We start from the raw sequence: 26,041 nt of genomic DNA, 5'->3' as shown, positions 1-26,041 counted from the left end.
CATAAAAATATATAAAGTTATGAGCATTATTCAAATTTTATATTTGAATATATTACTTGCAACCAAATTGTTTTTAGGTATATAATTCTTTTCTCAGGTATTTTTTTTAAAGTACTGTGATTCAAGTTATAAATAAAACTGTGTACGTATTTCAGTTTTTTTATTCTGTTGTATATGTGTGTATTACTTTTAGAAAGTTTTAAAATAAAATGACAAAAAAGAAACATTAAAACATTAAATCTTTTGTTTAAAATTCGGTAGTAAAAAAATGCCCTTAAAATAAAATTGTGCCTAGTGCTTTATCACATCATATTTTACTTATTTTATTGGATAAGTTTGAATAAATTTAATTTTAAAGATTACTTTCCCCTAAAATAATTTGAAATATGAATCATGGATATGAATTAGGTGCATTAACTCATAAAATAGATCTTATGATGTCATAAGAGAAAATGAAACACTAGAGAAAAAAATTGAGGTTGATAAAGAAAGAATGACCAAAAAAACCATAAGTGGAAGTTCGATTAATATTAAAGAAAATATGATAAAGTAAAAGAAAATGAGGTAGCAAATAGAAAAAAAAAGCATTACCTCATTTTCATTGTATATAGAAATAAGAATACAGGATAATATATTTTTTTTCTACGTAATATAGAAATCTGACAATGTATCTGGCAATCTGAAAATATTTTTTTTTTCTTATCGTTTAATCCTAATGAACCCAATTTTATTTTATGTGGTAAGTTTTGTGATAAAAGTATTTTGGAAGTTTAAGTTGCAATTTAAAATTTTATAAATAATTATAGAGATACAATAATATTTTCAAAATTTTTACGTTTTGTGGGTAGTCAATAAGAATAAGAAATGTATAAAAGAGAGAAACACTTAAAGAAACTGATTAATACGGAAAATTATTTGAGATAGTATATATTTTAAAAAAATAGAAATAAAGTGAAGAATGTATTTAAAAAGCTAAAATTATATTACGTTAAGATATTACAAATTTTAATTATTACAGCTCTAAAAGATTTTGGTTTGAAAAACTCTTTGAATAATAATTTTTAGAATATGGTTTTACGATAACTGTTTCTATTTACAAAATTAGAAAAAGGATATACCCCTTCAATCACAAATTTAAACTATATTTGAATTTGAATTTAGTAAATTAAAATTTAATAGAAAATGAGATTCAGCAAGGTAATTCATTGTATTCTGGGTGATTAAAATTTGCGAATAAAAAAAAATCATAAATGACGGAGGGCTTTACAGTATTTATGTCTTAGCTGTTATTTAAGATCGGATGGAGAAATTTTCGGAATATCTCTCATATAAGATATCTTTATTTAAAAAAAAATATGTAATTTAATTCATATATATTATATATTAAATTTATGTTCTATTTATTCACCCATACTGTCATATTTTAAAAATATTGAAATTCAAACCAGAAATAGAGATATTAAAGTTGATTAATTGAAGAAATAAAATGTTAAGTCGAATTATTCGGTTGAGATTATAAATCTAAGAGAGTACAGAATTTTGAATATAAATACATATTTAAAATGAGGGTTAAATATGTTTTTAGTTCCTATATTTTGGACGATTTTGGTTTTAGTCTTTAAGGTACAATTTAGTACTTCAATTTTAGAAAACTCTTGTTTTAGTTTTTTTTACCAAAATTTTTAATTTTATTTGCTGTTTCAAACGTATTTCTCAGTTAATATTGGAAAATGTGTCAAAATATTAAAACTAAAATCGCTCAAAAGTATAAGTACTAAAAATATATTTAATCCTTAAATGAAGTTTTGATATTTAGTTACATTTCATCGAATATTAAATATGTATATGTCGAAAATATTGAAAGTTTAAATATAGAATATATTTGAAATTAGTTTAGTATGTTCCTTTAGTGTTTGGGCTTGGGCCTGTAATTTGAGACAGACGGGTTATAAATAGAAAAGGGCTTTTGGGCCCACAAAGTAAATCCATTTAACGGACAATGACGTAAGGGGGTTTAGTTAGTGTCCGATTGTTGGGAGCGAGAAAAGGAAAGACAGAAAGGGGTTTTTGTGATTGAATTGGGGATTTAGGGATTGTGTACAGTAGAGTAGAATGAATTTGAAGATGGATTCCGATAGGGCGAAGCTGTTCGTAGGGGGCATTTCTCGTGAAACCACCGAAGATGTTCTCAAATTCCACTTTGCCAAGTACGGTACCGTTTTGGACTCCACAATATCCGTAGACCACAGCACCCGATGCCCTAGAGGTTTCGGCTTCGTCACCTTCTCTGACCTCTCCGCCGCCGATAAAGCCCTGCACGACACGCATGTCATTCTCGGAAGAACGGTTGGTTCTTTTTCCCTGTCTTTCCAGAAACTCTCGTTTATTCAAGCTTCAAGAAACTGAAACCGTCGAAGGTTGAATTTCGTTTGTCACTATGTGGTAAATGTGTTTGATTTGACCAGTTCTGTTTTGTTGTCGTGTATAGGTAGAAGTAAAGAAAGCAATTCCAAGGAGTGAACAACAGCAACACCAAAACCAGTTACATAATAGAGGCGGAGGTAGCTATAGTAGTAGTTGTGACTGTAGTAGTGACACCAACGTTAGGACTAAAAAGATTTTTGTTGGGGGTTTACCTGCTGGTATATCTGAGGAGGAGTTTAAGCAATACTTTGAGAGGTTTGGTCGGATAACTGACGTTGTGGTGATGCAGGACAGTGTTACTCACCGGCCAAGGGGATTTGGGTTCATCACCTTTGATTCCGAGGAATCGGTTCAAAGTGTTATGGTGAAGAATTTTCATGACTTGAATGGTAGACAGGTCGAGGTCAAGAGGGCCGTTCCTAAAGAGGGGAATCATGGTTATGATGGTTTTAGTAAATTGAGAAGTAAGAGTGAAAGAGGAGTTCCTAAAAGTTTTCCTCCTTACAGTCCTAGGAATATGCTTCCGGGTCTTGCTCCTTTGCCGTGGTATGGTAGTGATGGAGTATATGCATATGGTTCTAATGCTTACGGTTGTTGGTACCCTATGGGTGGGTATGGGGGGAACGGATATGCGATTCCGTCTGAAGCTTCTAGGAACTTCTGGTACGGGCCAATGATGGCTGGTCCTCAGGCATGTCAGGTGCCTTATGCTAGTGCTATTCCAAACTTAGCGTGGGGTAGGATTGGAATAGTAGGTAGTGGTCTAGGATCTTGGGGGTATGGTGGCATTCTTGGGTCTGCAACAAATTTGAAATTTGATCAACCTTTTATTGGCAACGGATTTTTTCCAGGCAACACGACATTGCATCATGGTGTAAAGCAGAATGTTGTGGACTCTTCGAGTTTGAAAGGGAGCAATGGTGAAATATCTAGCTGACTGACTAAAAGGTTCCTTTGGCCTTAATTCATGTAGGTAAATACTCACTGACTGCTTCGGGGCTGTGAAAGATGACATTCTTTCGCAAGATGTTGTAAGAGTTAGTCACTCGACCTTATTACTTTTAATTTGTGAAGATACCTTTTTATGTGTCATAAACATGTAGTTTAGCAGCTCATCATGTTTAGTTATGGAGTTTTATTAGTAGAGGTTTCATGCATCTGTAAAATTTTCTTGCAAATCCTTATCTCTTATTTCTCTTTTAATATTTTTGCACATTGCGTGCTATTTGGTTTGTTTGGCTTAATTTTTTTGTTCCCCTCTTTGCGTGGTTTCTTGCACCTTCCCCAGTTCCTTTGTTTAAATGCGTATTCTTTTCATTATTTGATGGGCTTTTTAGTTGCTGTTTTCGTTCATATATTTGTGTTAATCAGCATGGTGTTATTTTTCCTTCATAGATAGCGCTAGTTATTACACTATTCAAGGTAGGATTGATATATATACACACTTTGAATTAGATCCAATGCTTAATTTACATGCATATAACTGGTCTGTCTAGGTTATTGGCTTCTTCTGTGTGCCTTTGTTTTTGTTGAGTTCATGTTCATGTTAGTCTATTTTTGCATAGACTGCGTATGACCGGTTGTTTGAATGCTTCAAGGGATGCTCCTATTTATTAGGAAAATTGAGTACCATTGTATTTTTAAAAAAATATTTATATTTGACAGTTAGGCAAAAATCCGTTTTTCCTCCAAGGTAAAAAATGTGTAATTCTCTAATTCATCATTTTTTTTTTTATTTGGATCTCAAACGTAACTATGACCTTGGCAAACATAATCGATGGCGTTATATGATTTGAAAAGATTGAGCTGAATTAGGCCTTTGGAAACCCTGGACCGGCTGGGAAAGAAGCAGTAGCAGACCTCTTAACTGTTTTCGCCACTCGTTTACACAGCCGTGGACTGCATTTTATGTAAATCTTTTCTAGGTCATAATCGAGAAAAGAAAAGTGAAATGGGCACCTAAGAATGTCCCGGTACAGGTCAATTCTTTTAAAATTTAATATAATCTCTATTTACTGTAGAATTGCTAGTAGTAATAACATGACGACTGGTATGTATTTTGGTAATGTGTCCAGTAGAAGTAACTGTTATGCATATTCTACTTACAATTGTAAGCTATAATATTTATTTTCCCTCAACAATGCCTCTATTGTACTCTAAAACTGTTAAAATTGGTTATTGAAGCTAGATAAGGTGAGGTTTATATAGAACTTCGGCGTAAACAAAGCCTATGAATTTTGATGTTCAATTAGATTGAACTCTTTTGAGTTAGATTAGGTTGTTTATGTTATGATAGGATGGAAGTGGAGGAGAGAATTTGCCATCCTTTCATGCATTGTCCACATGATGTTTATATGCTATTTAACTTTAATGTAGTCTGCTCAAATAGCTCTTGTTAGGAAAACTCACAAAGGACTTCTACATAAGGTGACGAGAAAAGAAAAACATATGGAACATATGTGCTTCATTATAATTTTAGGGTTTCGTTTAACGCAAGGAAGGAAAATGTTGACTGAAAACTGTATTTGATCTTTTCAGAAAATTATATGAAAAATGAAGAAAAGATGTATTCCTAAAGTTAAAAAGTAAACATTAAAATTGACTGGATGGTTAAAAAAGTTTTATATATATATATATATATATATATATATATATATTTAAAATCAAGTATTTGACGAAATAATAATTTATGGTTGGAAATTCAACTAAAAGTTACTAAGTGCTAATTTTTTTAATAATTTTAGTGATACAAATTATTGGGAAAATGATCATATAAGACTCGTATTTTTTATATATATTTTGCTGACGATAAGACAATTCTTTTATAAGACGCGATATTTAATAAGTATCGTATTAAGATGGGGTTATTGTTAGTGCTTTATTGGGAGTGGGATATTGCAAGTCTTTGGTTATAAAGTTTTATTAAATTACTCCACAGATTAAAATGGTTAGAACAAAAAAGTTTTAATAACTCCTATTTTAAATTTTACAAAAGATGAATCGTTATTGGATAGGACTAGTGTATTTAAAAAAGTGCATGAAAATCAAATTTTTGGGTCAATCTATGTAGTTGAGAGGAATGAATATTTAACTTTGATAAGTAAAAAAGATGATATTTTAAATTTGATAAAAGGGTGGAAGATATCCAAGGGAAGTAATAATTGCGCAAAGAGTCTCCTCCACTTGTTATGGTCAATTAAGGTGAAGATGACTGAAAAAGTTGTAACATTTTATGAGCTTTTCAAGGATATTTTTTCTTTTAATTTGAAAGGAAGTTGAGGGCTGTATCTTCTTGCACCTTTTTTTTTTTCTTGCATCACCATAAAACTTATAAAACCTAAATTATCTTCTACGCCTCGTTTATTAAAGAAATTCCAGATTAAGTAATTTGAATAGTATTTTTGTTCTGAAAATATAGTAAAAAATATATATTTTCTGATGTACTAAAAACATATTCTGGAAAGTATATTTCAGTACATATTTTCATATCCAAAAATATGTAAATACTTTTCGAAATGTACATTCTAAATTGTATTCAAAAGATCATTTTTGTATTATGTATTCTGGAATCATGTTTCTAAATCTAATAATACTTTTGAATTACATATTCCAAAATTTACTTTCTGAATATATTTGAAACGTACATCCCAGAATATATATTTCCTGATTTAAAAATATGGAGGGATATGCAGGAAATACGAGCCGCGCTCATGGAAGAAAAAGGAAAAATAGTGGGAGATCAATCTTTTGGCGTTTTTAATATAATTAAAATGTCGGGTAAAATGGAGATATGAGATTTTACGCAACTGTAAGAAGAAAAACAAGGAGGTGCAAGAAGAAGCATGGGGTCACTTTCTCAGCCATTATATCAATGGTAATTACTTCCTGCACCCATCATTTCCTTCCTGCGCCGTAATATTTTTGGAATTTGCTTTTTGGAACTCAATAAACAATTCCGATTTTTTTTTTTTCTGAAATCAAACATCCCCTCTTTCACAGAAAGTATTTTCTGGAAGGTTTTGATGGGGTGAGAGGATAAATTTGATGAGGTGAGGAAGCAATTGCATGTTGAGGTAAAGAGCTTTGGTTATGTATAATGTTATTTTACTTTTGAAATTTTATTTATATTAATTATTATATAAATATAATATTTTATTATTAAAATATATTGTTAAAATGTTTGTTTTAAAAATAATTAAATATATTTTTAGTTGTTGGATTTGCTGTGAAATTAAAATTCATTTGTACTTAAAATTTTGATATTTTGATTTTAAACTTTAATAATAAATTAATATAGTCTTTTTAATTTAATTATATTAATTTTGTTTTACCGTTATACCATTTGATTTGATGGATTTTTATTTTCATTTTAAATTTAAAATGCTTTTGACATATAAAAAAATTTAATGAAAAAGATTATATTAATTTATTTTAAAAATTTAAATATTAAAATATATACAATTTTTAGACAAAAATTAATTTTAATTTTGTATTAAAATGTAAAAACGAAAACACACTTAACATTAAAATCCATTTGAATTCAAAACAGTTAGGAATTATCATTATATCTGAACGAAAAATAGAAAAAAAAAAACATATAATTCTTTCAAAGATAAATATACATAAAAAAATGAAAGTAAATTTTGATATGAAATTTTCAGGTGCCGGTTTTTTAATATACTAATAAACTTTTGTAAAGTCAATTTCCTGATAGTTCGTAAACTGGTTTAACTAGCTTATTGGTGGTATGATCATGTTTAATTTAATTAATTGTATTTTTTTTAGTATGATCATGGTTTAACTAGCTTAAAGTGGTTAAAATATTATTAAAAAAGTTATTAAAATATTATGAAATATTTTTTAACTGTCCACACTGCTGTATTATCTGTTAGAAAAAAACTGAATTAAAATATTATTTTTAATAAAAAGTGGAAAAAGGCCATTGGCATTGCACACGCAACGTAACATAACAGAAGTAATTAATATGAGTAACGTTGAAGAGATAAATATTAAATGCATGAAATGAGGTCTGGCATTAGCCGTCGCAAAAAAGAGGTTCGTGTTGCGGTGTCAATTGTCAAATCACACGGCTAAAACACTCACGCTACAGTTGACCTTCACCACACACTTTTCTATGCTTCCACTTCTATTCTATTAATTTTAGGTAAATCTTATTTTTATGATTATAAGAAGAGAAATGTATCTTTAAATTTTTTTTATAATATTTTATATCATTGTAATTGATTTGTTTTAAATATATAAATTAATAAAATAGTGATAATTATTAAAAAGTTGTTAAAATATTATGAAAAATGTTATATTATATTAAATTTAAATATTTCATAGCTAATTAATTTTTTTTGTTAAGTATATTTCATGGTTCCCTTTCATATATAAAGTTAGATGGGTACCCATCACTGATCTCATAATCCAATTTTTGTTTTTTTTCTTGTGTTCTATTACACGTAGTCTCTCCTTAGCTTTTGTTCTGCCACGATGCTTTGGATTTTCTGATCTCACGTGATTCTCATTTACTCTTCTTCATAAATGATTTTACATGCAATCTTTTGGGCTGGGCCTCTCAACGTTATTTGTATTTTCATAGATCTTCACAGTATCTCTTTTTCTTTTTTTAAGTCAATTTTATTGATTAAATACTCAATATTAAAACAATATTTTAAAATATAGATCTGAATTCTATTTAGTAATTGTTTTGGTTGGAAGGGTCCGAAGTGGATTGTCTTCTTACTTTCTTTTCTTTCTGATCACTTAGTAGTATGTTGTAATTTTTCGACATTTAAGTTAGATATGTTTATTAAGGAGATCTCGATATAATTTTAAAAAAATATATTTTTATTTAACTTTTGATCTCATATTTATAAGTTTTAAACTATCTAACCTATTAGCTATTCATTAATATAATATATTTTTAAATAATAAAACACAGAAAATCATTCACCATTCATTAATACCTAGTGTGTGACCGTGTAACTGATAGGTAATTCAATGATCGACGCCCCACATCACTCTGTATATAATACAGTAATGTCGTGGGATATTATATTAGTTTGATAAACTAAACACAATCCTGAATTGGCAAGTTAAAATGCAGTTTTATATTTATTAAAATGAAATTTGTATATAAAATTTAATCAATTGCATTGTATATATTTATTATGTGTTGGCTGTGGGTGAAGAAAAGATGTGCAGTAGGTAACGAAGTAAAGTTGGTCGTAAATTTGACATCTAACTTGGAATTTGAGTATCGAATCGAAAGTTATGACGTGGTTTATTTATGAAATAATGTTGTTGATCAATGACATGGGAATATCTGTCCTTTGAATTCTTCATTATTGTGACTGCAACATTTTCCGTATGCATGCTTCGCCTGTTCTGTACATCTGAACAGTGTTTTCAATTTTGTCTTGTTAACTTTTACTCCTCCTATAAATCTTGTGACAGGGAAAGCATGAAAATTTCACAAATCCTCACACATACTTCAAAAATATATCTTTGTCACCATCATTAGCATTAAACACACATACCACTTTTGGGGTTATCTTTGTTCTGGGTTGGGAGGGTTCAAAAGGAAAATTGCATTATAACCCATACTTCAAATTTATTTATTTCACCCAACAAGAAAAAAGAGAGGATATTTTGATGTTGGCATCTTTTCGTTTATCTTTTTGGTTTTTTGACGAAGACAATGAAAGGACGAAAGTGTTAAAGGGTGTGAATGAAATTACAGGAATGCAGCTGTGTGGCACAACCTACCAAGTCTACCACATTTGCTGCAAATTGAAAAGGTTGGTGAAAGTGAAATAAGAGAAATCAATTACGTAAAGCGTTTTGCAAAAGGGGTTGATGAGAGAAAGAGAATGTGTGTGAAGTGAAGGCTGAATTTATTTCTGATGGATTTCGTGATGATTTCGTTATAATAGCACAAAGAATAATTCCCACATATGTGCTCACGCACATATACATTTCCTAATTTTTCTTTTGAAGAATAATATTTTTACGATATTTTATTTACGATATTTTAATATTATTTACGTGTTATATTTTGTGATTAATCTAAAATTATTCTATAATCAATTATAATAATTATAAATAATCAACACAGATGAATTATAAAATAACACGTAAATAATATTAAAGTATTGTTAAAAAAAGTAATTGTAAAAATATAATTATCCTTTTCTTTTTCTTTCCCTGGCCAGGACACTTACCTTTCAAACCCAAATCATTCCCCTTTGAAAAATTGTCTCCGTGACCATGAAACCAAAATATGCATGCAAAACAATGTGAGGAAAAAACATTGTACGAGCATGGGAAATATGCAGTGCATACAACAAACACACCATTATTTCCTCATTCCTCGCAATAAAGCTTAACCTTAAATAAAAGGTGCAAAAGAGATGCTTTGACCAACCAAAATAACAATACATAGAAAACAACATAAATCGATCAATTATCAACTGTCCTGCAAGATTGCTGCCTGTTTCCGAATAGCATCGCAAAAGGATATATATTTTCTACTATTTATTACATAATAAAAATCAAATACTTATTTCACATTACACAATTATATCATTATTAACAAATAAACTTTTATGTTTAAGTAAATCTTTCAATACACTCTTTCGTATGCTATAAGACATTTAGAATAAAAGTAGTCTCTATTACGTTGGAATAGGTTTTTGATAATTCTACTAACATTTAAAAAAAATAGAACTTTAAAACTAATCAATCTTACAAAAATAAACGTTTAATATGAAATTTGTATTTATTTATATAAAGATAGATCTTTAAATATATTTTGGGATACAATAATAATTTTATTTATAGTATCTTAATAAGGTTAGTTGGATTTATACTCTTATTTCGGTTGTTATTATGTTACAAGACTACATATTAAGTGAATTTCACACTTGCACTATCAAAGATTTAAAGTTTACTTTGAATAATTTATTACAAAATTAAAATTAAAATATTTTTTTTTTTATGATAAGCTATAAATTTTTAAAATATAATCGAATGTAATATCACTATATAATTTTTTTAAACTTTAAAAGTTTTATAGAATATAATTTAAATTGAACAAAAGATTGGAGAAGTTTCATGTTATAACATAAAAAGAAGGAATTTAATTATGCTTATGTAGCACTTTCAATGAAATATAATCACATTCACTTATAATTAAACTCAAAGACATGTAATTGAAATGCAAATTTAAAATTAAAAAATTTGGAGCTAAAATTTGTTTTGGGGAGCTTCTGCTCATCATTCCTGGAATATTTGGGAGTTTATCAGAGACCTACTTTTCCACTTTTTGTCTAAAGTAGGTGTTGACTACACACACTGAGACAAACGGCAAAAGTAAAGAATTTTCCTGTTAATTCAGCGTTTTGGGATATCATCATAGCCGTCTATTTGAAGAACATGACTACTCACGAAAACCAAACTTTTTTCTTAAAACAATTCAAATTGGACACAACTACTGTATGGACAATTTTAAAACAGTTATTACAATTTATTTATTTTTTCTTTTATTTTATTTTAGATTTAATTATTAGAGAAAGGAAAAAAATATTAGTGATAAATTGTGGTTATAATTTAAATTTGATAATGTCACCAATATGAAAAATAAAAAAATCTATGATTGTTGCAGTCTAGATCATAATTCCATTTTTTTTCTTTCTCAATTTTCGTTTTATTCTGTATGATTCTATTATTGCAATTTATGTTTTACAATTGCTTCAATCAATTTTCATCTTCTCTATTTTTCTTTTCACCATCTGCAACTCTGTCTTCATATACAAACAAAAAAAACACAAAGATATGTCTTTTGGAAATAAATTAGTGAATTAGATGTTCTTGCGAAATTAATTAACAATAATAACGAGTTACTTTTGAAAAAAAAATATCGTTTTTACCTTCAAAAATCACCATACTAACATATAAATACATTTAAAAAAAAGTACAAGTAAAATTTTATTCGGTGGAAGGAATGAAAAATATAATTTCCTTTAAAAATGCTCTCATATATAGTACATTTTTTTGACGTATTTTTATTTTCTGTCGAATAATATATTAAATGTAACATTTTTTCTCCATTATTTTCCCCAAAAATAATTAAATATTTATTTTCTTTTGTTATTTTTTTATTCTCTTCAAAATAAAATTGGGTTTGTTTTCTTTATCACAAAACAAGTCTGGTTTTTAAACTTTTAACTTTACAGTGAGATGAACGATGAAGTTAATAAAGAAAATATATTATACTCTGATCATAACACCCAAGTAATTAAATATTTGCAATCTGTTTGGATAAAATTTGAAACATGAAAAGGGAAAGTAGGGTATAGTAAGGCATTGAGTTGTGAAATATTTAATCCGGTTTTGTGAAGTAAGAGATTGTATGTACAGTAAAGTAAGAATGGTAAATGTGTTTGTTTGTGAGTAGTTGTGGGAATTTTGACATTGAGAAGTGTGGAAGAAAGAAAGCTAAGGATGATAATGGAAAATATATTTTAACATCAATTTTTTTTTTACGTCATTTTGATATTGTATATATGTTAAAATATGATTAGACGATTTTAAATAAAAAAATATTTTGATTTTTTTTTTAAATATATTTTTATCTTAATCTTTTTTAATTTAAAATTGTTTAACTATATTTTGACATGTATACAATATCAAAATAGTATAAAAATTGATATTAAAATATCATTTTATAACGAAAATTTAGATTGGATGGCATAGTGAGCAAAAAGAAGTCAGATGAAATGACCCACCAAATAAACCTCTCCTTGTCCATATCCACAGTGGCCGATGGGTTGTTACCCATTCACCCTCTCTCTCTCTCACTCATATTATTAAAATATTATTATTATATTTTTTTTTTTCGTTCAAAGCTTTCCATCCAACAAAAAAGAAGAAAAAAAATTAAAAGTAAACTGGTGCATTTTTTGTTTACTAAAATAAAACAATTTTTGAGATTAGAGTTATTGTACTGTGTGAAGTGACTGCATGGGCAGATAGGTCCTTCCTGTCAAATCTATCTCTAGCTACGTTGTCTGTCACAGTAAAAGTTAAATTGGTAAATAAAAGGGTTTTGCTGTGAGTTTTTGGTTATCCAAGTTCTGAATTCTGAATTCTGAATCCTTTCCCATTTCACACTTCCCAGCCCACTCTAGTGCCCATTTCATGTCATGCTCACTAGATTCAGCTACATAGCTACCTTCTTACACGCTTTCAATTTTCCAACGCTCATACACACAGACACGCTCACAACCTCACCAAAATAGTTATATCTTCCCAACATTTACATTCCCACCTCTTTCCTTTTTCCCTTCACTATTCTCGAGATTCTCGCTATTGCATTATCGTCCGCCTTCATTCTGGGTTTAAGATAGGGTTTAACCAGGAACACTGGTAATATAGTAACTCGTAGAAACTAGAAAGAGCTTTTAAGAAACTAAGAAAAGAGAAAAAAATAAGAGAGAGAAAGAGAGAGATAGAGTTCTTGTGTGGAGGCAAACCAAAAGACTTGGTCTTTCTCATTGATATTTACACAGATCCCTATGGAATGAAGTGGGTGTTCCCCAATCTTCGCTTGCCGAGAATTCATTCCTTTTGCTTAGTTTAAAGAGACCCGTTTTGTTGCGTTCGTGAGAGAGACATATTTTTGGTGAGCTCGCATACGAGGAGGAGTTCGGTTGGTAGAGGAGAAAAATACTTTGCATAGTTGTAGCAAAACAACAAAACAACAGCCAAGTTTTCTTACGCAGCAGAGGAGGCACGAGTGTTTCATCGTTCAACACGATCATTATTTTATTTGCCAAGCAATGATTGCCTTGCATTCCTTCTTCACTGTGTAGCGACTCCAAACCTTTTCGGGTGACTAAAAAGAAAGAAAACAAAAGCAGGAAGATGAAGGGCATGGACGAGAGTAACACCGATGATGGAAGCAATCATAACTGGTTGGGGTTCTCTCTCTCACCCCACATGAACATGGAGGTTACTTCAGCAGCCACTATTCCCAACCCCACTGTTCCGACAACCTTCTACATGTCCTCCCCTCACATTTCCAGCTCAGGAATCTGCTACGGTGTCGGGGGAAATGGTAACTTCCATTCTCCTCTTACCGTTATGCCTATCAAGTCAGATGGGTCACTTTGTATCTTGGAAGCTCTCAATAGATCACAATCGCAAGGTTGGCTTTCTTTTTTTTTTTTATTTGTTTTTTTTTCTCCATAAGATAGTATTCTGTGAAGTTATTTTATTTTGTCATGTATGTTTCTCTTATAACTACTACCCTGTAACTTTGGTTGCATTATTGAAGTGATGGCACCGAATTCTACGCCTAAATTGGAGGACTTTCTTGGTGGTGCAACTATGGGAACTCACGAATATGGGAGTCACGAGAGAGGGGCAAATGCAATGGCTCTGAGTCTAGACAGCATCTACTATAGCACCCAAAATGCTCAGGCACAACCCAACAGAGACACTCTCTCAGAATCCTTCAGGCAACAAGGGCATATGAACGTCCAAACGCACCCTTATTACTCAGGACTTGGTTGCCACGGGATGTATCAAGCACAGATGGAGGATGAAGCAACGAAGGAAGCGCACGCATCAGTTTGCAGCTCCCTAATGCCTCAAATGACAGAAGATAGTTTGAAAAACTGGATGGCTTCAAGGGAATATTCAACTCATCAGCAGGTTTTGGAGCAGGAAATGAACTGTGGAATGGGGAATGAAGGAAGTGGCATGTCTCTTGGAACTGTGGGGTGTGGCGAGTTACAGTCACTGAGTTTATCGATGAGTCCTGGTTCTCAGTCTAGTTGCGTCACTGCACCTTCTGGGCCTGATTCTGTGGCTGTGGATGCAAAGAAGAGAGGGCATGTAAAGTTGGGTCAAAAGCAACCAGTGCATAGGAAATCTATTGACACATTTGGGCAGAGAACCTCTCAGTATAGAGGTGTCACAAGGTCAGTTTTGAATCTTTCTTCATTTGTGTAATTTCTTACCGAATTTGTTTTCTTTGTCTAGTCTGTTATTTTTTTATTTTTTTTATAATAACTATAGTTAATTGAATGCCTTCGATTGTTTTCCAATAGGCATAGATGGACTGGTAGGTATGAAGCGCATTTGTGGGATAATAGTTGCAAGAAGGAAGGGCAGACTAGGAAAGGAAGACAAGGTCAGTGAGAAATAAAGAATGGTAGTGGTTGACATTTTTATTATTTTTTTGGAAGTATTCTTCTCCATTAAAGTTTTTTGGTCCCTAATCTGACATGTACCCACTAACTTGTGCAATGTTTTGATCTTTGTCCCTCCTGACGATTAAATCGAATTTTGCATGTTGCAGTATATTTGGGTAACTCCTCATCCCCACTTAATTTTTTTTTTCCTTTTTAACACTCTTTCCACTGTTTCTAATTTTTACGTGGTCAAATTTGTTGTTGATCTTAGGGGGTTACGACATGGAAGAGAAAGCTGCAAGAGCCTATGATCTCGCGGCTCTTAAGTACTGGGGACCTTCCACGCATATAAATTTTTCGGTATATTTCGTTTTTTGAAACTGTTTTTGCTTCATTCGAATCTTTTGTTCCTTGGAATCCCACTCTCTTTTGGTTCGCTTTGGCAGATTGAAAATTACCATGTTGAACTCGAAGAAATGAAGAGCATGAGCAGGCAAGAATACGTTGCGCACTTAAGAAGGTATACACATCGAATAATGAACAATTATGTGGGAAAAAGCTACCAGTTATTATGTGATAATCATGATGACAGAATATTTCTTTGCTTTGCAGAAAAAGCAGTGGATTTTCAAGGGGTGCTTCAATATACCGAGGGGTCACAAGGTTCGTGTGGTTTTCTTGAACCCCACCCTCCTTTTTATTACTTCTGTTTGGAAAAATCAAGTTAAGTTTTCATCTTTTTGTGTTACTCAGGCACCACCAACATGGAAGATGGCAAGCAAGGATAGGTAGAGTTGCTGGGAACAAGGACCTATACCTTGGGACATTCAGTAAGTCCTAAATTACTGTCAATTCCTTATTAAAATGACTGTGTGATATTAACATTTGTATTAGATAGAATTAATGCTAAGTTACTGTGAGTAAGTCCTTTATTTGATATATGTTGCAATCTCTCTTTTCCCAAACACCAGTGACCATTAGTGCTTTTATAAGGCTGACCATACCCCAACTTTGAATGCAACGTGCCACCTTTTTTTAAGGCTGTTACTCTCGCTGATAAAAAATATGATGGAGAGGATAAAGGGTATCTTCACAAGAATACGTTTTAAGGAAAGCTGAAATTTTTGAAGTGCCCTTTTCATTTTAAAAGTTTTTAATTAAATGGGTGTTTATTTTTTGTTTCAGGCACACAGGAGGAAGCAGCAGAAGCATACGATGTAGCCGCAATCAAATTTCGCGGCGCAAATGCAGTCACGAACTTTGACATTTCAAGATACGATGTGGAGAGAATCATGGCGAGTATTAATCTTCTCGCCGGTGAGCTTGCAAGGAGAAATAAAGACAATGATCCAAGAAACGAGGGCAGGGAGTGCAGTATGAAAAACAATAACAAGGGTGTGATGACAAGTGAAAAGCAGGAGGAAATAGTTGAAGGTAGAAACAGCAATGAAAACGATCCAGAGTGGAAAATGGTTTTGTTTAATCAGGCTTCACAGCAGCAACAGTCAAATGGCAGTGAGGAAAAAATAATGAACTGCGGAAATTATAGAAACAGTGCATTCTCTGGGGCCCTACAAGATCTCATTGGGATTGATTCGGTGGAGGAGTGTAGCAAAATAGGAACTCATTTTTCAAACGCGTCCTCGCTGGTGACCAGTTTAAGCAGCTCAAGAGAGGCTAGTCCTGAGAAAACGGGTCCCTCGCTTCTGTTTCCAAAGCCCTCCATGGAAACAAAGATTGTGAACCCCATTAGTACTAGTGTTACATCTTGGTTACCCTCACCAACGGTTGAAATCAGGCCACCTCCTGCTATTTCTTTGTCTCACTTGCCAGTTTTTGCTGCTTGGACTGATACTTAAGAAAGATAGATCCTTTTCAGTTTTCACATTATGCACTGTTGCTGGCTAAATTGCACTCTTTCTTTTATCTCATTTTCTCTTTGTTTTATTTCATCGTCTAAATTCAGAGTCTTTTTTCTTTTTTTTTTTAGCATCTTAAAGTTTCTTAGACCAAACTGGTTATTTTGTCAGTTTTCTTACACTCCCATGTGTGGTTAATGTCCATCTAGCATTAAAGTAACATATGGGTGGAAAGATCAATTATATTTTAGCACGAATGTAAGGCATTAAAGTGGTAAGATAATATTTATCAAAAGCAAGAGAAATGAAGGAAAAAAAAAAAAAAACATACTTTAGCCATGTTACATCATGCATGCAGCAGTAATAGGGATGACAAGAAATGGGTGATGAAAGGAAGAGTGGATTTTGAGGTAACCCTTGGCGTTTCCACTGTGCGAAGACGTGAGTGGAGGAATTTGGGGAATTAATGGAAGGCATGTTGGGGCCACATATCTGTCATCTTTATGTAACAAGTTTAGCATGGGCTTTACATACATAACCTTTTGGCTATATGTTGGAATAGAAATTAATATTGATATTTGAGAGAAAGAATTAATTGAAAGGGCAACTAATGATTAAATTCCGTGAAATGATGTTTGGCAAAATGGAAGTGGCGTTGCATTATTGAACTTTCTTTTTGGAGTTGCATCTTCTCTTTTCTATAGGTCCTCTTAAGTACAAAATAAGCTCAATGCTTCCCAATAATGCAATCAGACCACTACTTTGACCACATTATCTCGTTTTGTTGCTAATGTGTTCCTCATTCTGGATAATACTATCATTGCACAAACCGTTCTTATCTCACCTTTCTTCAGAGCCACCTAATATTTCTCCATTTTGCTATTCAAAAAGAAAAGGTGATCATCATCGACTAGATTCTTGCATGAAAAGTTCTTGTAGGTTACATTCTCATAATTATACGGGCACACCACTATTTTTTTTTTATTATTATTATAAAGAAAAGGTTATATCTTTTTTCCTCATTCCAATTGCCGAAATCCAGAAGGATATTGAAACTAAAAGGGATTCCATGTTTTGATGTGATGCTTTGGAGCCTTAATACAAGTTGAGTCCATCTTGTTATGGAGTTTTTTCCCACGTGTGTTAGTCTCCCTCGTGTGTAAGTATTTGTGCTTGATTGCAATACTGTTCTTGATTCTTGACCATAACATGGAACGACAGCGAGGAATCAGTGCCGGGAAAGCTGGAAGTAGTTCAATCCTTAAGTTGGTAATAGCTGTTCCTTTGCATGGTCTTTGATGATGAGTTTATTAATCACAATTATTTTATAATCCGTCTTTAACAATAGAAAACGACAGCTTCTTGTGATTGATCTAAGATATGAGTTTAAGGAATCTGGTAGTGATTTGCTGTAATAATAGTTCTGTACATAAAATTAATTTCAGACATCGCATGTGACTTAAAGTATATCTGATATAATAAAAAAATATTATATTTTTTTGTCATCACAAAATTCACTTAAGTCATAGTTAAAAAACTGATAACAAAAAAAAAAAAACCGTAAAAAATAGTTAAATATTTAACAAGGGATAATAAAGAAGAAACAAACACATTATTAACCTGATTTAGCTCAAATATTAACGAATTTTATATAAGTCTATAACAGAAAATAACTATGAAAGAAAAAATACTACTCGGGGTTTCTGTCTCAATAAACCCTTTCACCCAACAAACTATATTTTAAGATGGATAATAATATTTAGACAACATTTTTTTTTTTACTTGAATATTGATTACGTGTCAATATGTAATTAGTAAAAATTTACTCCACAATAATGTTTATGATTATTATTATTGAGTATGGAGTAAATTTTTACTAATCACAGATTGACACGTAATCAATGTTCAAATGTCAAAAAAATATTGTCTAAATATCATTATACATATACACACGAACTCACAATTCTAAGTTTAAATATAATGTCTTATATCATAAATAGCTTTTACTAATAACTTCTAAACTAGTGGAAAAGTAACGTGATAAGATTTTAACATTGAATTCGAGATGACGAAAAAAGAAAAATACAACATGATATCCGCTGATTTTTCACCTGAAATTAAAATTTTTTGTTTATTTTTTAAAATTTTGATAATTTTAATTTTCAAACTTTCAAAATAATTAAAAATATTTTTTTAATTTAATTATATTAATTTTTTTATTAAATACATTTTAAATTAATATTTAAATTGTTTACTTATATTGACACATTATTTTTATAATGTTAATATAAAATATCGTTTAACAAATTAAAAAATTAACATTAATTATTAAAGTTTAAAAACTAAAGTATATCCAAATTTAACAAAAAAATAATTCAAAATTTATAAAACAAAAACAGATATAACCCTTTTTAAAAACAAATACACTAATACAATCAAATAAAAAAAAAAGATGATTATAATTTACTAGTCAGTCTTTAACTATCAAACTACTTAAAGGGAGATAAGAATTTTAACAAAAATTTATTGAATCAATTTTCACCATTCTTTTTGTTAAACCAAAATAATTATACTTTAGGAATTAGTTATAGTAATCTGAAATCATTTGTTGGTTTTACTATTAACTAAATGATTTGTTTGAAAAATGGTGGAGCATGCCAAATAGTGGATTAGGTAAACAAAGTACACTGTTCTCATACCTTTGACAGAGTAAATAGGTAATTAAAACAAAAAATAATAAACATGGCACGTTTCATACATTGTTAGTCAAGCAATTCCTACAGTTTCAAATAATACTTCTTTGAGTCTCGTAATTGCATCCAGCAAATGTACAAGGACCATCATTAAATAATAACTTATGGTAGGGTGCCATCCATCAACATCACTAAATAATAATTTGCTTTTTTCCTAAGACAAAATGGATTTTATCACACTGTCTTTATTTAAAGTGTGATATATATATATATATATATATATATATATATATATATATATTTATTTTTTTATTTTTTCTTAGGAACTACAAAAGTGAGTTTTTCTTTACCTGAAAAAACCAAACAAATTTTCCTTCCCCCATTTATTAAATTTCCACCTCACCCATTCCCTCGATCGAACCAAAGGTATTGAGCAATTTTAGTCATACCTTGTTTTACTTGGCTTTTAGTAAACTCTGAATTTCTTTTACTAAATAAACAAATTATTTTATTTTAAAATTAACTTTACACCACTTTCATCAATTTAACGAATCTAACTAATTTTAAATATGATTAAGGTCCAAATTGTTTTTTTTTTTTTTTTGAGAGAGAAGAATAGTGTACTTGTACCTTTTCTCATTAATGAAGTATTTCAATGATTTAAAATTTGGGGTGTTTGTCGATTTGAGGTGTATAAAGATGTGTGGTAAAAAAGGGTATAATTAATTTCATCTTATCTTTTCTGTACCGAAATTAATGTGTGCGGAATAGAAAAGAGATCTTTGGTGTGAGAAAGGAAAAGCAAGAATGTCTAAAACTGATGCACAGGAAGAAGTAGATTGCACTAAAAGCAAAAGGCTAAACTAGAATAAGAATATTGATGGTCAAAAAGCTGGCTAGTGTTGTGTAAAAGAATGGAAAGTAAAAGATGTACCTCACTTGGAAAAAAAAAAAAAGTAAAGATCCACTTCAGTTTTTATTGTTTTTCTTTCTATCCATAGAAATTAGTCAACAAATATGATTACAGATCTAATTGTTGTGGACAGCTTAAACAAACAAACACGAAAAAAACCTTCACGTAGGACAAGTTTGGAAAAGTAATTGCGCATGAGCTTGATTATGGTGCCAGTTTATCAGAATTTGAAGAAAAATTCAGGATTATGTACGTCCATTGTTGCATTGAAGACATTGAAAGGACTTGACGATAGGATATGAAGTTAAAGAACATGAATGCGGTAGGTATGAATTCAAAATGAGTATAATTAAAGTTGAATAACAAGGCACACAGAAAAGAAAGATGAAGCTAGTTAGCACGTAGCATGTTTCATTTGAGACAAGGTAGGTCAAAACCAACGGTTCATCAGCTTCCCTTTCAGTTTAAGGTATTAATTCCTTATCCTTTTCTAATTTATCCTATAGTCAATAACATTTCCATGATTTAAGGCTGCTAGTTCTTCTGTGACATCCTTTCAATAAGCTGCACAATGTTATAAATTAATCTTATTATTAGTTCATTTTAAATTTTTAGTTAATTTTTAAAATATATTATTAAAAATATTATATCGACTAAAAATAAAATTAAATTATAATATATAAATAAGATTTCATTTATTTTATAATATTTCTTATTTCTTACTCATAAATGTTTACCAGGTGTAAGGCTCCAAAAATATAGATAGAGATATTGAAAACAGGTGCATGCATATATATTGTAACAGAGATGGTCCCCCAAACATGGTGTAGCCTTATCTTTTATTACAAGTTGATTGAAACACGAAATTAGATGTCGTATTCTTCAATAATAGGACTGTAGGGGGACCAAAATATAACGTTGTGAATGTTTTGTGGCATTACTGAAAGAGAGAGTATAATGTGTGTCTCCTGTGGACAAGCCATGTTTCTTCCAGGGAGGCCTATAATAATACTATGACACTGTTAGACTCACTGGCTCATTCTTCGAAACCTCTCATCTCCTCTCAATTTGGTCTCTTCTTTCTCATGTTTTACCCATGGCTCTCTGGAAATGGCAGCACACCATGAAAAATAGCTACGGTTTTTTCCATACATCAATCTGTTTCTTTTCACAATGTTTTTCTTGTACCATGTTTTGTCCAACAGGAGAATTCGGATCCTTGTGTTTTTTCTGAAATTAAATAACACATACCAAATAAGAACATAAGTACGCAAACAAAAGTGGAAAATCAAAAAAACAAAAACTGTGAAGTTAGATAGATATAGGGAATGACAGTAACAATTCCTTTTTAAGTCAAAACACCTTTTATTCTCCTTTAATATCTGTTTAAAATGAAAGTTCAATACAGAAATATTATGGTGGCAGTTATATTTTAAGGGTATTTAAAAAAAAATGAGTAAGTGATAATTTTTGTCAAATAATTTTCAATAAAAAAACCCACACTACTTTACATTTTAAGAAAAAGTAAACATATTTTAAAAGGTAATTAATTAGTTATTTCTTTATTTGTTCTATTACGATATCCTACTGTAAATTTAAGTTTTTTTACTTTATATGGTATATATATTTTTAATTCTGCAGTTAATATTATCGAAATTAGTTTTTATGGCAATAGCTAATTTTTTTTAATTATATTGATTTTTTTATTACCATAAAAAAATACTCACTTGTTAGACAGTTTATGATACTAGTATTAATAATTAAGGTGATGAAGAAGAGAAAAAGAAAACGCGGGAAACAATATATAGATGTCAACGTCAAGGATCTAAGTAAGAATCTTGTGCTACTGACACAGTTGCCTCGTGATCTCGTTATTGTTCGGGCATGGTTGTTGTTCCATGTACTATTTTTTAAAGAATATATTTTTATATTAGTGAAAAGGTATATATATATATAAAAAAAAAAAGCAATATAATATAAAAAGATGTTATTTGTCTTGAGAAAACAAAAGTGTAGTTACGAATAATCTGACTGTAATTTTACCAATTTTACACTCCTTAAACATGCTTTGAAAATAATATTTTCCTCTCAAGGTTTTACGTGGTTGCTAATTATTTATGCTAAGCATGCATATGATTTAAAAAATAATAAAAAGTTAGTTAAGAAGTCACTGTCTATAATTTATGTACCTAATGAGAATTGGCACCATAATTAGTGACATTATTTAATATTTTCAAAATGCTCAATATATTTTCGAAATTCAAAGGGTTTAGGTCACACCTATTAACTTTATGTACCTAAAAAAATGTTGAGATTTGGAGATAAACTTTTCTTTATGAAATGTGGCTGAAGATTTATTTATTTATTTGGTGTTGGAAGAAATTCTTAGATAACAAATAATCGTCAAATTTTTAAACTAATAGTGGGCCGACAAATGCGAAGCCCATAACTGTGTTAAACTCGAGAAGTTAAGTAATTGAAATGGAGTCCACTTAGAAATGGCCCAAAACCCAAATGTAAGCTTTTTTTGTAAAGCTTGGATTGACAAACCCCAAATATAGAGATGGCAATCGGGTAAGATTCACAAGTTTGCGTAAAGCTATTGTGTGGATTTGATTATTATATCACTATTGATCAAATAACTTTTTTTTTTCTCATCTCATTCTTATATGTAGTGGTGGATATGAAATCTTGTGGAGAACAATTATACTTACACGTCTACTTGTATTTGTTCCTTTATTGTTTTACATATCAATTAAATAATTTATTTAAAAAAATTAAAATGACAAGAAAGAAAATATGACCTTGTCAATTATTCAATGATACATTTTTTTTTTCAATGTCAAATATAAATAAAAAATTATAAATATATAAATATTAAAGAAAAGTATTAAATCATAAATAGATAAATAGATAAACAGCAACAAGAACGTGAAAGAGAGTTTAGAAGTTATGTTCCAAACTGATGCAAGTCAAATTGGTTAGTGTATATAAATAGGTCGAATTCTCATCTTATAAAATAAATTAATTTTGTGAAATTGAATTAGATTTAAAATATATTTTTTATAAAGAATAATTTAAAAGACTTGAAATTGAAGATTACATTCAAACATTAATCTCAACTCCAAAACTGAACAAAAAGAAATTAGTTTAGGTTTGGTTAAGTGAGAAGAGTGAGCTGAGTTTATCACGTTCCTTATCCGTTTCCAGTTTTTTGTGGTCTGGAAGATTCGCTTTCTTCCCTTTTTTTTCCTGAACATTATACTGTTAGAGCTGATCTTACTCTTTGAAGGAAGAAAAGTAATTAGCTATAGTGACTGACCAAAAGATTTTTATTCCTTTTGCTTTCTGTCAATGCCATAATACTATCCTTCTATCGCTTCTATAAAGCTGTCTAATTTTGTTCCTTGCCACAATATGAGTGTCTTGTTTTACTCTATATATCGTTCTCTGCCTCCTATAAAGCTGCCAAAATTTGTTCCTGTTTAGTCCTGCAAGATATCTCTCGTGTCTACGTAGTAGTCAAAATTCACTTACATACATTCGTAGTTACTTTCTTAGATCAAGGTGTTTGGTGGTCTTGAAAATGCACTGCTGTATCCAAGTGTTTCAGAAATTATAGTTGCAATACCAATGAAATATGAATTCAATCATATAAGGAATTGACATCACTCTCTACCAAAAACCTTAAAACAATGGGTTAATGGATCTTTCATCATTATATAGTAATCTACTTTCTTATTTCTATCCAACGTGGGACTTAGACTCCCACTTACATTCCCACCAGCTTATTACCAGAAACTTAATTCGAGATGATTGTGTTTGTCATGATTTCTAATATTGGAACGACGATTTCTGATATGTTAATTATATGCTGTTATTCGACTTCAGATCACGGGTAAAGCTCAATACTGGATGAGATTGTAAACCATGTGCACTCATTGCAATGCTTTAACGTCTGTTATATGTAAGTGAAGTTATTACAAATAGCAGCTTTTCTATATTTCCACCAAATGTAAGTGAAGTTCTTAACATATTAAGCTTTTTAGCTTCACTGAAATTTTAGTATAAAGATGGCATTTAACTACATTTTGAAAAAAAAACATAAATTTAAATAGATTAATAAAATATAATATATGTTCTGTTGTAAAAAAATAAATTGTTAAGTTGTAAATTTTTATTTCTTTATCAGTGTACCCGAATCTAACAGAGGCTTCAAGGCATGACCGTTGGATTCTAATCACTTCCCATCACAAGCCAACTATTGGATGTCATTGGATTCACCAAATAAAAAGTCATGCTGGTGATTCTATGAAACCTTACAAAATAAAACATTGTCTTTAAAAGAAAATAAAGTTTCGTTATGAGTGATATCTATTAAGGAAAGATATATTTTATATTGTCAATGATAGATTTACTAGTTGAAGGAACAGCAAAATCTAAGATAGTCCAAGCTTCGATCTCTATTGTACTAGTTGTCTCCTTTTACAAAAGCATTTTTTTCTATTTAAATTTGTCATGTTATGCTAATGTATAATAATATAGAAAAAAAAAATACTACCATCTTTAATTTATTGATAAATATTTCAAAAATTAACTTTTTTAGTGACTTTATATTTTTTTTCATTCATATTTATTTTAAGAAGATATTTTACATTTTTGTCTATATATTTTATATTTGATTTTTTTTATTCATATATATTTTGCTGTTCTATGATCGTAAAATTTATTTTACCTTATTATTTATTTATTTTATTTTTAAACTAATTTCCCTATGTTAATTTTTTATTCTTAATTTTATCTTTTATAACTTCTAATTAATTGATCATTTAATAGATTATTTAATAAATTATGAAAGAATAACTTATAATTAAAGTATAAATTCTTTTATACTATTTTTTTATTTTTTATTTTATTTTTTTATGATTTATAATTATTTGGTCAGTAACAAAATTAAATTTAGAAACATATTTTGTTTTTTAAAATAATATTATTTTAAAAAATAGTGTGTGTGTGTGTATATATATATATATATATATATATATATATATATATATATATATATATATATATATATATATTAATAATACAAAAAATTTAAACTATCGGATAAAAAATCATTTTTTTAAAAAGTTGTTTTATTATTTTTTTTAAAAGTTGGATTGAATCTATCCAACCTCATCAATCTAGTATAAACTAAAATTTATATTTGACAAATTAATCGAGTTCGTTGGATACTAGTTTTTCGGATTAGGTTAATTTGGACAGATTATTCAAATATTAAGTTATTTTAGAAAAAAGATAATAAATCTTTAATGTTAAAAGAATAACATGTGATTTTTAATAATTATTATTGTAATAAACTATAACTTTATATAATTTACTATTAAATTTTAATATATCAAAAAGAAAATTTAAATTTTTTTATATTTCTAAGAATTTATAAATATTAAAACATTATTTTTAGATTGGGTCATATTTTCACAAAATTCTAATCTATTGTACAAACTCAACTATACTTATTAATTTTATGTATTTAACATTACCTCTTCATTCAACACGATGTGGATTTTTTTTTTCTCAGACCAAATTTATGTCGACCCAACCTCTTTCGTTGGCTAACGATGGGCTACTTATATTCACTAAGTTTCAAATTACTTCAATTTTTTTCTTTTGTGTTACTCCCTACACCTTCCCAAGTGGAACCTTTACCTCCCCATTAATTTAATTTATTTTAAAAATATTTTACACCTCCCCACTATTTTCCTTATTCCAAAAAAACCCTACACCTCCCCAATATCCTTAACAATCTTTCTCTTTCTCTCTCTACATTAATGGAGCATTCCTTAACAATCTTACTCTTTCTATCTCTCTATATTAATGGAGCATTCACGTGTTTCAGATTTGAATTTGTAAGATATTACAAAATATAAAATTCAAAGAAAA

General features: G+C 29.8%; 2 protein-coding genes and 1 long non-coding RNA gene across 4 annotated transcripts; all 3 read left to right on the top strand.

Moving 5' to 3' along the window:
• The first annotated feature begins 2,008 nt into the window (after positions 1-2,008).
• LOC106759785 (RNA-binding protein 1-like) lies at positions 2,009-4,936 on the top strand. 2 transcript variants are annotated; one of them, XM_022780944.1, is made up of 3 exons: positions 2,009-2,346; positions 2,489-3,397; positions 4,225-4,936. In XM_022780944.1, exons 1-2 carry the CDS (start codon positions 2,113-2,115, stop codon positions 3,359-3,361), a joined length of 1,107 nt encoding a protein of 368 aa, XP_022636665.1. In that variant the 5' UTR covers positions 2,009-2,112; the 3' UTR covers positions 3,362-3,397; positions 4,225-4,936. The 2 variants fall into 2 exon arrangements, with proteins under 2 accessions (XP_022636665.1, XP_014498611.1); XM_014643125.2 differs by lacking the exon at positions 4,225-4,936 and having other exon boundaries at positions 2,010-2,346; positions 2,489-3,656.
• A 7,593-nt stretch (positions 4,937-12,529) lies between these two features.
• On the top strand, positions 12,530-16,561 carry LOC106762744 (AP2-like ethylene-responsive transcription factor ANT). The gene is made up of 9 exons (XM_014646794.2): positions 12,530-13,639; positions 13,769-14,417; positions 14,547-14,629; positions 14,798-14,806; positions 14,902-14,990; positions 15,077-15,150; positions 15,243-15,293; positions 15,384-15,460; positions 15,816-16,561. Exons 1-9 carry the CDS (start codon positions 13,357-13,359, stop codon positions 16,487-16,489), a joined length of 1,989 nt encoding a protein of 662 aa, XP_014502280.1. The 5' UTR covers positions 12,530-13,356; the 3' UTR covers positions 16,490-16,561.
• Positions 16,562-20,528: 3,967 nt separating this feature from the next.
• LOC111241620 lies at positions 20,529-24,372 on the top strand. Its single transcript, XR_002667638.1, has 3 exons — positions 20,529-20,564; positions 23,987-24,062; positions 24,288-24,372. It is a non-coding gene; the product is annotated as an uncharacterized LOC111241620 (long non-coding RNA).
• The last annotated feature ends 1,669 nt before the right edge of the window (positions 24,373-26,041 follow it).

The sequence above is a fragment of the Vigna radiata genome, chromosome 5 (genome assembly GCF_000741045.1).
Source record: "Vigna radiata var. radiata cultivar VC1973A chromosome 5, Vradiata_ver6, whole genome shotgun sequence".
Taxonomy (NCBI): Eukaryota; Viridiplantae; Streptophyta; class Magnoliopsida; order Fabales; family Fabaceae; genus Vigna; species Vigna radiata.
Note: the sequence above shows the minus strand (reverse complement) of the source record. Positions and strands in the feature narration are given on the sequence as shown.

Excerpts from the sequence above, each read along its gene's own strand:
- LOC106759785 (XM_022780944.1), top strand. The coding sequence starts at position 2,113 with ATGAATTTGAAGATGGATTCCGATAGGGCGAAGCTGTTCGTAGGGGGC. Across the intron at positions 2,347-2,488 it reads ATGTCATTCTCGGAAGAACG|GTAGAAGTAAAGAAAGCAAT; the intron begins GTTGGTTCTTTT and ends TGTCGTGTATAG.
- LOC106762744 (XM_014646794.2), top strand. The coding sequence starts at position 13,357 with ATGAAGGGCATGGACGAGAGTAACACCGATGATGGAAGCAATCATAAC. Across the intron at positions 15,151-15,242 it reads TACGTTGCGCACTTAAGAAG|AAAAAGCAGTGGATTTTCAA; the intron begins GTATACACATCG and ends TTTGCTTTGCAG. Across the intron at positions 15,461-15,815 it reads CCTATACCTTGGGACATTCA|GCACACAGGAGGAAGCAGCA; the intron begins GTAAGTCCTAAA and ends TTTTTGTTTCAG.